Source organism: Odocoileus virginianus, chromosome 3 (genome assembly GCF_023699985.2).
Source record: "Odocoileus virginianus isolate 20LAN1187 ecotype Illinois chromosome 3, Ovbor_1.2, whole genome shotgun sequence".
NCBI classification, from domain to species: Eukaryota; Metazoa; Chordata; class Mammalia; order Artiodactyla; family Cervidae; genus Odocoileus; species Odocoileus virginianus.
Window position 1 is genome coordinate 75,400,597 of NC_069676.1, and position 14,144 is coordinate 75,414,740.

Here is a 14,144-nt window from a genome sequence, read left to right on the forward strand (position 1 = left end):
AGATCCTGGAAAACTTATGTTCCCCGATTTGCAAGAATGTTTCCATTTAACCACTTCTTGTCTGACTCCTGATTCTACAAGAGAGAAGCCGGGAGTTATAAGATTGGGGACACCTGTGCCAAGAGCCCGGCCACTCGGCGTGGAGACAGCCCAGAGCGCCGGGAAGCCGAGGCAGAACCGGGCTGGCTCGCGCCTCCCGGGGCCCCAGCCTGGGTCCGGGACCCAGGTAAAGGGCGGGCTCCCATTCCTCCCGGCAGAAGCCGCGAAGGGGCGGCCGGCGGTTGGGACTGTCCCACGAGGGGGCGCGTCTCGGGCCCTAGGACCCGCCCTCGCGGCGCTGGGCGCGGGGAGGGGACGCGGGAACCCTGGCGCCCGGCGCTCCGCCTCCAGTTTCCGGGGCAGCGCGATTACCTGCACGGCCCGAGCCGCACCTGGCGCAGGCAGGAGTCGCAAACCGAGCGAGCGCTGAACGGCGGAGGGAGAGCGGGGACAGCACCCGGCTTGGGGGAGCGAGAGGCGGCGGCGGCGGCGGCGTGGAGGCTGCAGGGCGCCGCGCGCCGCGGAGGAGGACAGGCGGCAGCTGCGCTCGGCTCGCTCTGCCCCGCCGGCCGGGCGCGCACCCGGGCCCGCACCGCGCCGCTGCGGGCGCACATGGCAGCGTGAGAGGCCGGCGGCGGGAGGAGCGGGAGGCGCCGGGCAGGGACCGCAGGGCCGCATGGACAGCGCCGCCACCCCGGCCGGCCCTCACTAGGGGCCCCCAGTCCGCGGACGCCACCTTCCCTCCCCACCACCCGGATCATGGTGCCTCGGCGGCCGCCCGAGCCGAAAGGAGCCGGCCAGAGCCGCTGAGCCGGGGGGCCCCCGTGGCGGCCGGGAGCTGCATGGGGGAGCGCGGGCCGTGCTCGAGAAGATGCCCCGGCCGGAGCTGCCCCTGCCGGAGGGCTGGGAGGAGGCGCGCGACTTCGACGGCAAGGTCTACTACATAGACCACACGAGCCGCACCACCAGCTGGATCGACCCGCGGGACAGGTAGGATCCCGTGTGGCCCCCCCACCCCGCTCCTGCCACAGGGGCCGCCAGCCGGGACGTGGCGGAGGACCCCGGGGAGCTCTGCGAGCCTCTTGCGCTGTCTTCAGGGTGCCCCCCACCCCCCGTGCCCTTCCGGATCGCCGGCTCCTGCCGGGTGAGCTGCTGGGAGGAGGGGTCGGCCGGTGAGTTGGTCCAGGCTACCCTCTCACCCCGCGCCATCCTCTGAGGGAGGACTCAGCCCCCCGCCGGCACCTGCCGGGAGTTTTGACCTTAAGCTCTAGCCCCGCCTCCCGCCGTCCCCCCTCCCCCTTAGTTAGGTCGGGCGGGGGTTGGGGGAGCTATCTAGCCGAGTGATGCTGGGGCTTCCCGGGGAGGCTTTCCCCAGCACAGGGTGGGGTGGGGTGGGGGAGAGAAGCGGGGATGGGAAAGCATCTGGTTTGGAGGGGGTGGTAGGCACCCAGGACTCAGCGGGAGGCTGCTGGAGGAAGGACACTGCGTGCTGGGAAAGGCAGCCCGGAGTGTGATTTTTGACAGGCTCGGAGTGATGGGGCGCAGCGGCATTCCGGGGGCCGGGAGGCCGACTGTGGGAAGGAGAGGAAGGAGCGGGGGAGGGCTGATCGGGGAGACTGGTTCTCCAGGAATCTCACGGCAACTTGGAAGCTGTTAGGATGTAGATGGAGGTGAGAGGCCGCCGCAAAGCCCTGCCCATCGCCTCTTCTCCTCCCCGCCTTCCTCTCCTCTGAGGACCGGGGTTCCTCAATCCTGCACCAGCGCATCCTGACCTTGGTGGGCCCCACGCCGGCTGGAGCACCGGATTTTTTTTTTTTTCTTTTGGGGAGGCAGGTGGAGTATGAGATGGCTAGTGTGGCTCTTAGCATCCAGACTTTCTCCTGGTTTTGACTGCTTGGCATTTTTTTCTTTTGCACAGCACCCTCTCTCCTTGAATATCTTGGGGGCTGGGTGTCGAGGACCCCCACTGGGACGGCTGGTTGTCCTTTTCTGTCATCTCTGTGGTCAGTGTCCCAGGAATGTGGAATTTTCACCTGGTAATTGTGACCTTGAGTGTCAGGTGCTTGTAAAGCAATGAAGTTGAATTGTTTGGCTGCTTCATCTTGTGGGGTGGGAATGGAGGTTCCAGAAGTCTAGGATGGGGTGTGTAATCAAGATGAGAGTTGAGAAAAAGAAAAAGCAAGAAAGAAAATGTGAGCTGAGATTGCTCATAGTTTCTGTGAGCACTTTGGTTCATTCATTCAACAGGGACTGGGTGTCGCCTCTGAGTTCAGTACTGTGCTGAATGCCTCATCAATTTAATCCGAAAGAGACATTTTTAATGCTGAAGAGCTCAGTGTCCCGTGGGCAAGCTGTTTAACCTCTGAGCCTCAATTTGCCTGTTTGTCAGACAAATGATTTGCTTGGAAGGGAAAGGGTAATAGTGGAAGTCTTGAAAGTGGAAGGGATGTGGACAATCAGGGCCCAGCTCCCATTTTCAAACATGAGACAAACTTTGCGACCCGGAGGTGGGATGTGCTTGGGGGTTTTGACCTTCTCACCACCACTCTGCCTTTTGCCAAATTCTTTACCAGCTCTGAAGTTCTCGCCTCCACAGTCCCTTGTCCTCACCTAAAACAGACACAAGTTCAAGTTTGTGTGTCTTCCTCCATTTAGATCCCCGCCGCTACGGAGTCCAGTGTGCCATCAGCAGTTGAATGTCGAGGGCATTGCTAACTCACCCCAGGTCCTGTATCTGGGAACTTCTCTCGGGCACGGAGAAGATAACACAGCTGCAGAAAGCTGCTTAAGCAGCGGTCATTCTTTACCCTTGGAAGAGGGCACTCAGCATAGCTTCCATGGAAAACTGACTTGGCTACGGCATAATTTCCCAAGTTTCAGTATTATGTAGACCACCTTTTTTGCTATATCACTTGTGTTATTGCTGACTTAATACTTGACATTGAATCTACCCAATCTGATTCTTTTTAGCCACTTTTGCAAATGGGAAACTAGCAATATATATTGCTTCAAAGAGAAAGGAACCTTTAAAAAGTACAGTGCTGGAGCGGGGGGGAGTGCCTTTCTATTTGAATTCACTCCTATGGCCAGTCCATGGCCCCAGCAACAGGCCTCCGCAGCCTATGTTTTTAGGCAGATTGGCAAGCAATGGAGAGGAATTCAAAACGTAACTGGTGCTTAAGGAACTGCTCACCAGCTGTTCACTGGTTTTACGCTGTGCCTTTGTATCTCCGGTCAGCCCACCTGCACTGGCCTAGAGTGGGGCCCCTGATCTTGGGATGCTGAGGGTTTCTGAGCTCACTCTTGCAAGTGAGCCTTGCAAGAGCTCACTCTTGAATATTTGGGGAAACAGCTGAACAGAGGGCATCCACCTTTGCCTCCCTGGAATTCCCTCCCACACACCCCAGAAGGGAGGTCGACCTTCTCACCCTATCTGTGTGGCCTCAGGCAAATCGCCTGACCTCTCTGAGGTGCAAGCGCTTCTTTGGTGAGAGATGAAAGTTGATGAGATGGTCTCTGAGGCCCCCTGCCAGTTCTCAGATATGATCTCATGGTTTGGCCTCACCTTATCCCCCCTGATTCCATGGCAGAATTGGGAGGAGGGCAGTAGGCAGAAAGGTGAGGGAGCTGTAAGGAGGAGGAAAAAAATTGAGGAAAGCTAAAGAAAGAGCCAGACTCTTTGGGGTGGTGGGGTCTGGGGCGGGGTGGGGGGCAGAAATTCTGCCAGGGTGGTTGCATCTCTGCAGCTGGTTAATGCTATGAGACAAAATATCACATAAAAGAAAAAAGATTCTGCTGGGTGTGTGTTTGTCTGTATGTCTATGTGTGCATGCATATGTCTTTTTTTTTTTCTTGTCTGAATCAAGGAGATATGCCTGCCCATTCCCCTGAATTTAAAAGAAGTAAGTCAAATGGTCCTTGAGTTAGAAAAGTGATTTCTTAGCCACCGAGAACAAAATAGCGTCTCGGGTTACCAACCCTGAAGAATGTCTTGGCACATTCCTCCCTCCGGCCTGAGCTGTTTTGTGTGTTGTCCGCCATGGAGGCTGCTGGGGGTAGGGAATCCAGTTTTCAGCTTCCCCTTTCACCAGGGGGTTGGAAGAGCAGCCAGGCAGCCAGCCTTGCCAACTCTCTCCCCTTCTCACCCAGGGGAAGACTGGGAGGCCGAAATTCCTGAGGACGGTTGTCCCAACAACCAGAGAGGGACCAGTGGGCAACTCGGGGCCCTGCCGACTGGGCCAAAGGCTCCGCCAAGCTCCACGGGCTCCTCCCAAGGTCGGGCTGGTCTTAGAGAAGGTGCCAGGTCCGTGGGGAATCCAGTGCTGCCGATCTAGCCATGGAGCAAGTACCCCTTCAGCAGAATAACCCCGGATGCTTCTGAAAGCTTCCAGCCAAGGTCCAGCACTCCTGGTGTATTTAACTTAGTGGTATGCAACAACAAACACACTGATTGTTCTCCGAGGAAGAATGGATTGTTGGAACTGGTGCTGCCAGAGAAGGTTCCTGAAGCCTAATTCCTGCTCCTTGGTGTGTGTGTGGGGGGGGGAGCGGGGGGACTGTGTTCAGCCTTTCTTCACCTGGGAGCTCTGTGGGAACAGTCTCTGCGTCTGTGTGATCAGGGCTGGAGGCCTACGTGGCTGGCAGGCCTTGTTGAGAGAACCCAGCAACTTCTCTCATGATATGCAGAGGAATTTTTGCCAACCCTGTTATTACAGGAACAATTCACAGTGTAAGATGTTGGGCTTTACAGCAGGCAAAAGATCTTAATCTCCTTCTGGTCACAGACCCTTAGAAGCTTCCAACAGAGGTTAAGGACGTTTCTCGAAGAAAAGCATGAACAGGGCTTTTGGCACATCTTTTCAGGGGGTTTACCGACCCCAGAGTCATAACCCCTGCCATGGATTAGCTTAGAAACTGCTCATCACTACCTGTATGCCCTCCTGTTTAGCTGAGACATAATGATTGAGCCCTGACTGTATTCAGGTAGTCTGCTGAGCACTTTACATGGAGGATTTCTTTTAATCCCCCTAACAACCCTGGGAGTAGATTATCTACCTGAGAAACCTCGGGGCTTAGGGGGCCTAAATTTGGAGAAAACCACTCAGCTTCTGAGGAGCTGAGATGTGAATGCCAGGCGTGTCGACTCAGAACCCACATTTCTGGCCACTCAGCTGCCTGGAATCCCTTGCAGAATCAAAACCTCTGCACTACTGCCTAAGGAATTCAGCCCTGGGGAATGGAGCCCGGACAGGCACGATTTCACTTACCTGCTGCCATTCTGGTGTGGCCAGGCCAGTTATTCAGAGAGCAGTGTAGAAAATGGAAAAAGGGGACTTCCCTGGTGGTCCAGTGGCTAAGGTTCTACATGTCCACTGCAGGGGTAGTGGGTTCAATCCCTGATTGGGGAACTAAGGTCCCACAAGCCACGTGGCGGGACCAAAAATAAACAAATAGATAAGAGTTTGAATCCTGACATCTTTGATCTGCTGCTTATTACGTGAGTGACCTTGACAAGTTATGTATTCTCTCAGCCTCAGTTTTGTCTTCTTTAGGATGGAATGGTATACATCAGCTGTCAAGAGGCATTATGAGCATGAAATAAGTTAAATTGGGCAGGGAAACTATCACAGAGCCTCATGTAACAGTAGACACTTGGGAATGTCAAATCTTTTAGCTTTTACAAGGAGGTCAGTAAATAATCTGCCCACAATACAGGATCTTCCAGAGTCGGGAAGATCCCCTGAAGAAGGGAAAGGCAACCCACTCCAGTATTCTTGCCTGGGAAATCCCATGGACAGAGGAACCCAGTCAGTGGGCTCACAGAGAGTCGGACTGACTAAGCGACTAACACTTTCACCTAGAAAATACTTAAGTCAAATGGAGACTAAGTCCCTATCCAGTTCTGTTCAGTTCAGTTCAGTTGCTCAGTCGTGTCTGACTCTTTACGACCCCATGGACTGCAGCACGCCAGGCTTCCCTGTCCATCACCAACTCCCGGAGTTTACTCAAACTCATGTCCATCCAGTCGGTGATGCCATCCAGCCATCTCATCCTCTGTTGTCCCCTCCTCCTCCCACCTTCAATCTTTCCCAGCATCAGGGTCTTTTCCAATGAGTCAGCTCTTTGCATCAGGTGGCCAAAGTATTGGAGTTTCACTTCAACATCAGTCCTTCCAATGAACACCCAAGACTGATCTCCTTCAGGATGGACTGGTTGGATCTCCTTGCAGTCCAAGGAACTCTCAAGAGTCTTCTCCAACACCACAGTTCAAAAGCATCAATTCTTCAGCACTCAGCTTTCTTTATAGTCCAACTCTCACATCCAACTTGACTACTGGAAAAACCATAGCTTTGGCTAGATGAACCTTTGTCGGTAAAATAATGTCTCTGCTTTTAAAAATGCTGTCTGGGGGAATACATGTAAATCCATGGCTAATTCATTTCAATGTATGACAAAAACCACTGCAATGATGTAAAGTAATTAGCCTCCAACTAATAAAAATAAATGGAAAAAAAAATAAAATAAAAATGCTGTCTGGGTTGGTCATAGCTTTTCTTCCAAGGAGCAAGCATCTTTTAATTTCATGGCTGACATCTGCAGTGATTTTGGAGCCCCAAAATATGAAGTCTCTCACTGTTTCCATTGTTTCTCCATCTATCTGCTATGAAGTGATGGGACTGGATGCCATGATCTTAGTTTTCTGAATGTTGAGTTTTAAGCCAACTTTTTCACTCTCCTCTTTCACTTTCATCAAGAGACTCTTTAGTTCCTCTTCGCTTTCTGCCATAAGGGTGGTGTCATCTGCGTATCTGAGGTTCCAAATCGGGAAAGGAGTACATCAAGGCTGTATATTGTTACCCTGATTATTTAACTTATATGCAGAATACATCATGTGAAATGCCAGGCTGGATGAAGCACAACCTGGAATCAAGATTGCCAGGAGAAGTATCAATAGCCTCCAGGTCTGTAGCAGTTTGCAACTGGTATGGACCTTTCTGGTCAGGTCTAGCCCTCTCATTTCACTTGATGAAACTGAAACCAATGCCTTGCCCCAGGTCACACAGCAAATGTCAACCCTGAGTCTCTGGTGAAAAGTGAAAGTCACTAAGTCGTGTCTGACTCTTTGTGACCCCATGGACCATACAGCCCATGGAATTCTCCAGGTTGGAATACTGGAGTGGGTAACCTTTCCCTCCTCCAGGGGATCTTCCCCACCCCGGGATCGAACCCAGGTCTCCCGCATTGCAGGCAGATTCTTTACCAGCTGAACCACAAGGGAAGCCCAAGAACACTGGCGTGGGTAGCCTACCCCTTCTCCCGGGTACTTCCCGACCCAGGAATTGAACCAGGGTGTCCTGCATTGCAGGCGGATTCTTTACCAACTGCACTACCAGGGAAAGGCCTCCTTTCTTCTTTCTCTTATGTAAACTTTTCCTTGAAAATCAGACCCAGTTTCTTCTCATCCACTGTAATAATTTGAGAGTATTTTATGCTTGTGGTTTATTCTCTGTAATCCTTTTTGGCTGTGCTGACGACCAGCAAGTTTCTTTCATAGCGTCATAATCATGTGTGAGTCGTGTCATAGGAATGTGTTATGTGTCGAGCAAAGTACAGCAATTGGAAGTGCACTACTGTTTTTATAATCAATTTAAATAGAGTTAACGTTATTGTCAGACTAATGTCACTTCCCACCAATTTACATTTTGACATGCTTTCTTAAGCGGGAATTATAACCAGCCTGCCAGGGAATTTACCCAAAGCCTCTATTCTCCATGCTTCTGCTCTTAATGATCCACTAATACCTTTATTTGGGCCTTTACAATTATGAGAGGGCTTTTCTTCTCCTTCCAAGGCCTGAATTTATGATCTACATGTCTCATGGGCATCTGCAGTGTGTGGGAGTATCTTATGTCATTCATTAAGAAAGAAATAAGGTTAAAAGGCACTAGTGTAGCTAACAGGAAGAAGTAAGAGGCTTTGGAACCCATAAGTGAATAATAATAAATGTTAATATGTACTCTGAGCTGCACGCAAAGTGTCTTATATTATGATCTCATTTAATCCTTTTGCCAATCATGTAAGGTAAATAGTGTTACTCTCTCCATCTTCAGATAAGGAAACAGAGACTTAGAAAGGTTACGAATTTATATTTGCTCAAGGTCCCCACCACTTGGTGATGCACCCAGGGTTGGAGCCCAGGTGTTTGAACTCCTGAATCCACACTCAGATGGTGCTGTGTGCTTAGTCGCTCAGTCGTGTCCGACTCTTTGCCAACTCATGGGCTGTAGCCCACCAGGCTCCTCTGTCCATGGGGATTTTTCCAGGCAGGAATACTGGAGGGGTTGCCATGCCCTCCTTATTGTAGCCATTTTAGGACTCCAACTGCTCTGTCGACAAACTGGGCTGGAAGGTTACCATTCACTCCTAAAATGAGGCCAGTCTGCTGCGGATCTCAGGGAAAGATGCTGGCAAGGAGGCTTGATCAGAAAAGCCAGGGAAATCCACATGGTGGCTTGGGAGACCAGCGGGCACAAAGGCTACCCTCTGGGAGCAACCAACCAACCAGAGCTCTGGGAGGGAGGCAGGGAAACTCTGAAGGATGCAGTGTGTGAGAGTTCAAAGCCATTCCCAAATTGCTTGGGTAAATGCTCCCAAGCATTTTTACCAAGCCAGGGATTTAGTAACCACTAAGGCAGCTCCTTGCTGTTACCGCCCCTCCTGCTTTTGGCCTCACCAAACTGACCTGATTCCCCACTCCCCTGGGAGTCAGGGGAGCCGAGCAACACGGCCCTTTTGAAGAAAAGAGAGTCAGGTTGCCTTAGTTACTGGGAAGGTTGGAACGCCAGGCTCAGGTGCACAGAAGGAGAGATGAGGCTAGAATAAGTGGGCGTTGGAAGGTGGCGGCCTGCTGCTGCAGAAGCCTCGGTCAGGTTTTGGCCGCATCTGCAAGGGTGCCAACTTCATGGCACTGGCCTGTCCATGCCGAGTGCGCCTGGAGCTTTCTCTCTGGCCACGTTCTGCCTTCAGGCAATGAGGATCTGCCCCTAGCTCAGTGAGGGTCCCAGGATAAGAGAAGCCCCCTTCCCTTGGAGAAATGGCCTGGGTAGCATCTCCTTGTGCTTCCGCTTGGACAGGGTGGAGGGTTGGATAGGGGTTGAGTCCAGGTGAAAAATACATGCCCTGCCTCTCCCAGCACAGAGGGGCCAGCCGGCCAGCCGCACACCCTTAGGTGGAACAGCTAGAGGCTCTATTTGCTGCTGCTGACAAGCTTCTCAGCTGCCCTGGATCCTTGTTTCAGACTGAGATAAAAGAAGAGAAAACTCAGAAACTGGATACAGTGGCGTTTTGTTATTTAACCTTCACCAGCGGGCCATTAAGCCTCTGGCTCCTGAGCAGCAAATCTCCTGCCAAAATAACGGGGCCGGGGCTGGGGTGGGGGGTGGGGGAGTGGGGGTAGCATTCACTGTTGTGTGGGAAGAACATAGAACATTCTATAAAGATGCTGGACCAGGGAGAGGGGGTGGAGAAGAGAGCAGAGAGGGGGGAAAAAAAGGACTAGTGCAGTGGGTTACGTCCCTGCACCGTCACCCCCGCCCCCATCGCTTCTTCCGTGCTTCTACCCATGACATCTCACCATTGCAAAGAAACGGGATCTTTCAGTTTCAAATGTCTGCCAAAGAAAAAGCACCGAGGCTTAAGTTCTCCTTCAATGGTCGGCCAGGAAAAAAAAAAATGAAGTTGCATCAAGATTAGGGACACCTTTGTTGGCTTTTTTTCTTCCCCTGCTCCATTCATCACTCTCTGGCAGCCAGGACACCAGGCCAACGGCAGCTGCTGACTTTCCCCAGCCGGCTGCCTGCTGTTGCCGGGCCCAGTTTGATGGCAGCCCGGCTGTCCCCAGGCTGGCTTCCTCCTTGCCCAGGGGCAGTTACTTGTTGGGTTTGTCTCTGGGCTGCCCTTAGGATCCGCTGACTGGTGCCTGACTAGGAAGGATAAAATATCAAGATCCGGGCATCAGGTGGCTGTTAGGATGAGATGACCCTGGAACAGCCTTCTGATCCTGCATCTGAAGTGGCTTTTCTTAGATAGGGCTCTGTGAGCGTGGCACTGTGTAGCCCAGGAATTTCTTCCACGTGCATTTATGTCACAGTGAGAACCATAACCGGCCCCTGGCAATCACGATGATAATGGTTATATTTAGTCATCTTTATCTAGTACCTGGCATGTGCCAAGACAGTCTTTTGTGCATAGTATTTTTCTGACTTAATGGGGAAACTGAGGTTAAGAATGGCCAAGGGACAAATTCAAGGTTGCACAGGTAGAAAGGGGCAGAGTTGGAATCTGAACCTAGGTCTGTCTGATTACAGAGCCTTACTCTTTGCACCGCTGCAACCTTTTCAGTGCATTTGGAGAGAAGAAGGGAAGAGGGGAGGAGAGCAAAGGTAAAGGGACCTTTTTAACTACAGAGATAACACGCCTATTAGCATATATACCTATTAGCATATATTAGCATATATCACTATGGAGGAAAATGTGCGGCTCCAGCCCAGTGCTGTTTTGACATATCATACAGTTCCCTGCAGTGGATAAGGTCTCCATAAGGATCTCCAGAGGCTATTAACTCAAGTCTGCCTCTGTCATTTCCAGGTAGTAGGTCACCGTAAACAAATCCCTTCTCAATTGTGTAAACCACAGGTAAGAGGAGGGCTTACCAACCCCCGAGGGTTATGGGGAGAGGAAAGGCGGGTCTTACCCAGTGCCTGCTGCACACCAGATTTTCACATGGGAGCTGGGACTAGATAGGCGAGTTTACCCTTCTTTGCCTTGGTAGGGGAACAAGAACCATTTTCGCTTCCTTTCCAATTCAAGTTTCTTCCTGCTGAACCAGGGTTCACTTGAGCCACATTGACATCAGAGTTTGCAAACCACCTTGGGGCACTCACTGTATAAATAAACCAATAAATTCTTTTCCCCCTGGTCTTATCAGAGACAAGCCCTTCTTTGGAATTTCTGGAGTGAAGTGACTCTTGCCAGGGAGCTGGTACTAGGGCGGTGTGTAAGGCAGGGGTAATGAATTGCAGTGGACATAGCTGAGCAAAAACGGCTGCTGGGGGGTGGGGGTGGGCAGCGTCTCTGGAATTCGTTGATATCTGCTTTGATATCCTGGTCCTTCATTGGGGCTTCCCCGCGCCCTGCTGAAGAGCCGTTTGAGAATCTGCTGCGTGGAGGTTTTACAGAAGGGCATTGGTATTTATCGCGTCCCACCCAGCCTGGGGTTGGCCATTCATTCAGCAGGTATTTATTGAGTGCCTACTGGGCTTCTGTCCCTGTTGCCCTAGCCGAGGATCAGAGCAAAGTCCCTGCTACAATGGGGTGTACCCTCGGGTGAGGGAGATGGGCAAACAGTTAAACAGGTAAATTACATTATAACCAGGGGCTTGGTATTTGCTAGAATTTGACCCATCTCGGGTAGATGGAAGGATGACCCTGTCTTAGACACCAGTTGGTAGTTGTGGTGTGAGCTTAGATTTGGATCTGAGAGACCTTTGTGCCTTCCATAGATAGAGTGTTACCCAGAGCCAGTGAGGATGAGCTGGTCACCTGGCTAAGTGCTAGAAATGCAAGGGTAACATAAGACCATCTCCAACTCATAACGTTTACTACAAATTAGTGAGAAATAGTCATCAAGCTGTGCAAATAAAAATCCCAGGCTCTCTGAACCTTGGTTTCTTTCCTCCCTGTTTCATTTGGACTCAGTTTAAAAATATTTATGGAGCGCCTGTAAATGGATAGAGTATCTGAAATATGCTGGGCATTGTTCCAGCAATGGGGATTCAGCAAGTGATTAAGCCAACAAAAATCCTGTCCTCATGGAGTTTACATTCTAGAGCAGTGATCGTCACACTTGGGAAGCATCAGAATCACTTCGAGGACTTGTTAACCCCAATCCCACCTCTCTGCTCCCACCTCTGCCCCTAGTTTGATTCAGCTGTTGTTTAGTCACTAGGTCATGTTTGACTCTTTTGCGACTCCATGGACTATATCCCGCCAGGCTCCTCTGTCCATGGGACTTCTCAGACAAGGATACTGGAGTGGGTTGCCATTTCCTTCTCCAGGGGTCTTCCTGAACCAGGGATCGAACCTGCATCTTCTGCATTGCAGGTGGATTCTTTACTGCCGCTAAGGGGCCCGGAAATTTGAGTTTCCAATGGGTGATACTGCTGGTTTGTGCCCTGTGCTTTGCACACCACAAATAGTTGATTTATTGACTCCTTAACAGTAACCTGGAAGTGGGGAGAGTAGGAGAGCACCATCTCAATCCTTGTTTCACAAACAGGAAACCAAAGAAGGCAGATGAGGTAGCTTGGCCCTCGTTTTTATGCTAAGTGGGCTAAAGGAAGTGACTTCAGGAGCAAGCCCTGTTTACCTGCATCCCTATGATGCTACGAGCAGTTCTCTTCTGGTTCTTTTGCTGACCCGAAGCCTCAGTGGTGGCACAGTCCAGTAGGGTTTTCTCCCACGTTGTGAAATACAGCACAGGGAAGCGAGAGGGCTGAGCAGATCCAGGGAGGACATTCTCTTTATCCAAGAATGTGTGGAGTCACGTATCCATGGTCACAGAGAGGAGCAGAGGGAACAGTCTTCCCTGTCCCTCCCTGGGCTGAGCCCAGGGTACCTGTGCCAAGCAGCTCTCCTATCCCAAGTCTAGGAAGAGGCAAGGTCCCGCACCCAACAGAATCCTCTAGGGAGGCCTTGCCCATTGCTCGTGTCCATCTCAGCCTTGTCACTGGCTAGTTCACCAATCTTGGTTAAGCCCCTTAAAGCCTCCTGAGCCTCAGTTTCTTCACTTACAAGATGGGAGTACATTAGAACCTACCTCGTAGGCTTGGTCAGAATCAAATTCAAGGTCACCGTCCGTATAGTTCTAAGTGTGATTAAGGTCTCCTTGCTAGCTTTATCTATACTTTGGTAGTTTCTGCTCAGTTCATGGATTTTGAACACCAGAATTTTTTTGGATATAAGCCATTTCTCATTTCTCTGGAAAAAAAAAGTATCATACTTAAGCATATACACATCTTCCAGGTCAACAAAGACTGGGAGGGGTATCTTAATAACTCAAAACATTTCAAACCAACCTGAGTGGTTTATTCCCACTGCTGATACGAAACAAATATTTGCCAGCTGCTAGTGGAGGACCTGGGTGTTTCTTCAGCCTCCTTACTGGTCACCAGGCCTGAGTGGTTCTCAAAATGTGGTCCCCAGCCAGGACATCAGCTTCACCTGGGAACTTGTTAGGTCTGCAGACTCTCCTGTCCCATCTTGGACCTACTAATCAGACACTCTGGTGGGGGGCGGGGGATGGTTGGGAGCCCTGAGAGCATCCTAGGGAACTCTGCTGCCCCCTGAAGTCTGGAAACTACTGGCCAAACATTTGTAGCCAGAATGCCGTAAGGTATTTTGTGGGTGGTCGCTGGCAAAATCTGGCCAGGGTTGAAGAGCCTTCCAAGTACATGTAGATGCAGCCCGTTGAGGTGGTCATCATCCTGAGAACATTTTTATGTCAACCCCTAAACACTTGTTTCTTTTTTAAAATATTTATTTAATTATTTGTGTCTTAGCTGTGGCATGTGGGATCTAGTTCCCTGACTAGGGATCAAACTTGGGCCCCCTGAATTGGGAGCATGGAGTCTTAGCCACTGGACCATCAGGGAAGTCCCCCCAAATACTTATTGTCCAAGCGGGACCTCTTCACTTCTCGCTCTAGGTGTCATCGTCACTTGACATCTTTGCATCAAGATTCAGCTCACATCCCCCTGTCCCTGGTGGTGATCAGCATCTTTGCTTCACCTTCTTCACAGACCATTGTGGTCAAGGGAGCCCCATCTCTTGTTACTTCAGCGTAAAAGACTTATCAGGAATCAAATTTACCTTGGACACTTTGGTATCTGAAGGGCCTATGGACTTGGACTGCAGCATTCTTGCTTGCCCAGTGGCACATCCGTCAGGATGTTTGTTTGGGGTTCCCTAGAAGTCAGTTGGGTCATCTCAGGTCTGAAGTGGCTCCAGCCATGCACGAATTACTTTCCACTTCTGTTGCATGTTGG

At 51.2% G+C, this 14,144-nt stretch overlaps 1 protein-coding gene across 1 annotated transcript in view; it reads left to right on the top strand.

Annotated features, from left to right (window-relative positions):
- The first annotated feature begins 910 nt into the window (after positions 1-910).
- Positions 911-14,144, top strand: part of WWC1 (WW and C2 domain containing 1) — a 156,503-nt gene continuing 143,269 nt past the window's right edge. Inside the window, exon 1 of the mRNA XM_020892131.2 lies at positions 911-1,029. Within this exon, the coding sequence (XP_020747790.2) occupies positions 911-1,029 (119 nt within the window). The remainder of the gene's footprint in view (positions 1,030-14,144) is intronic.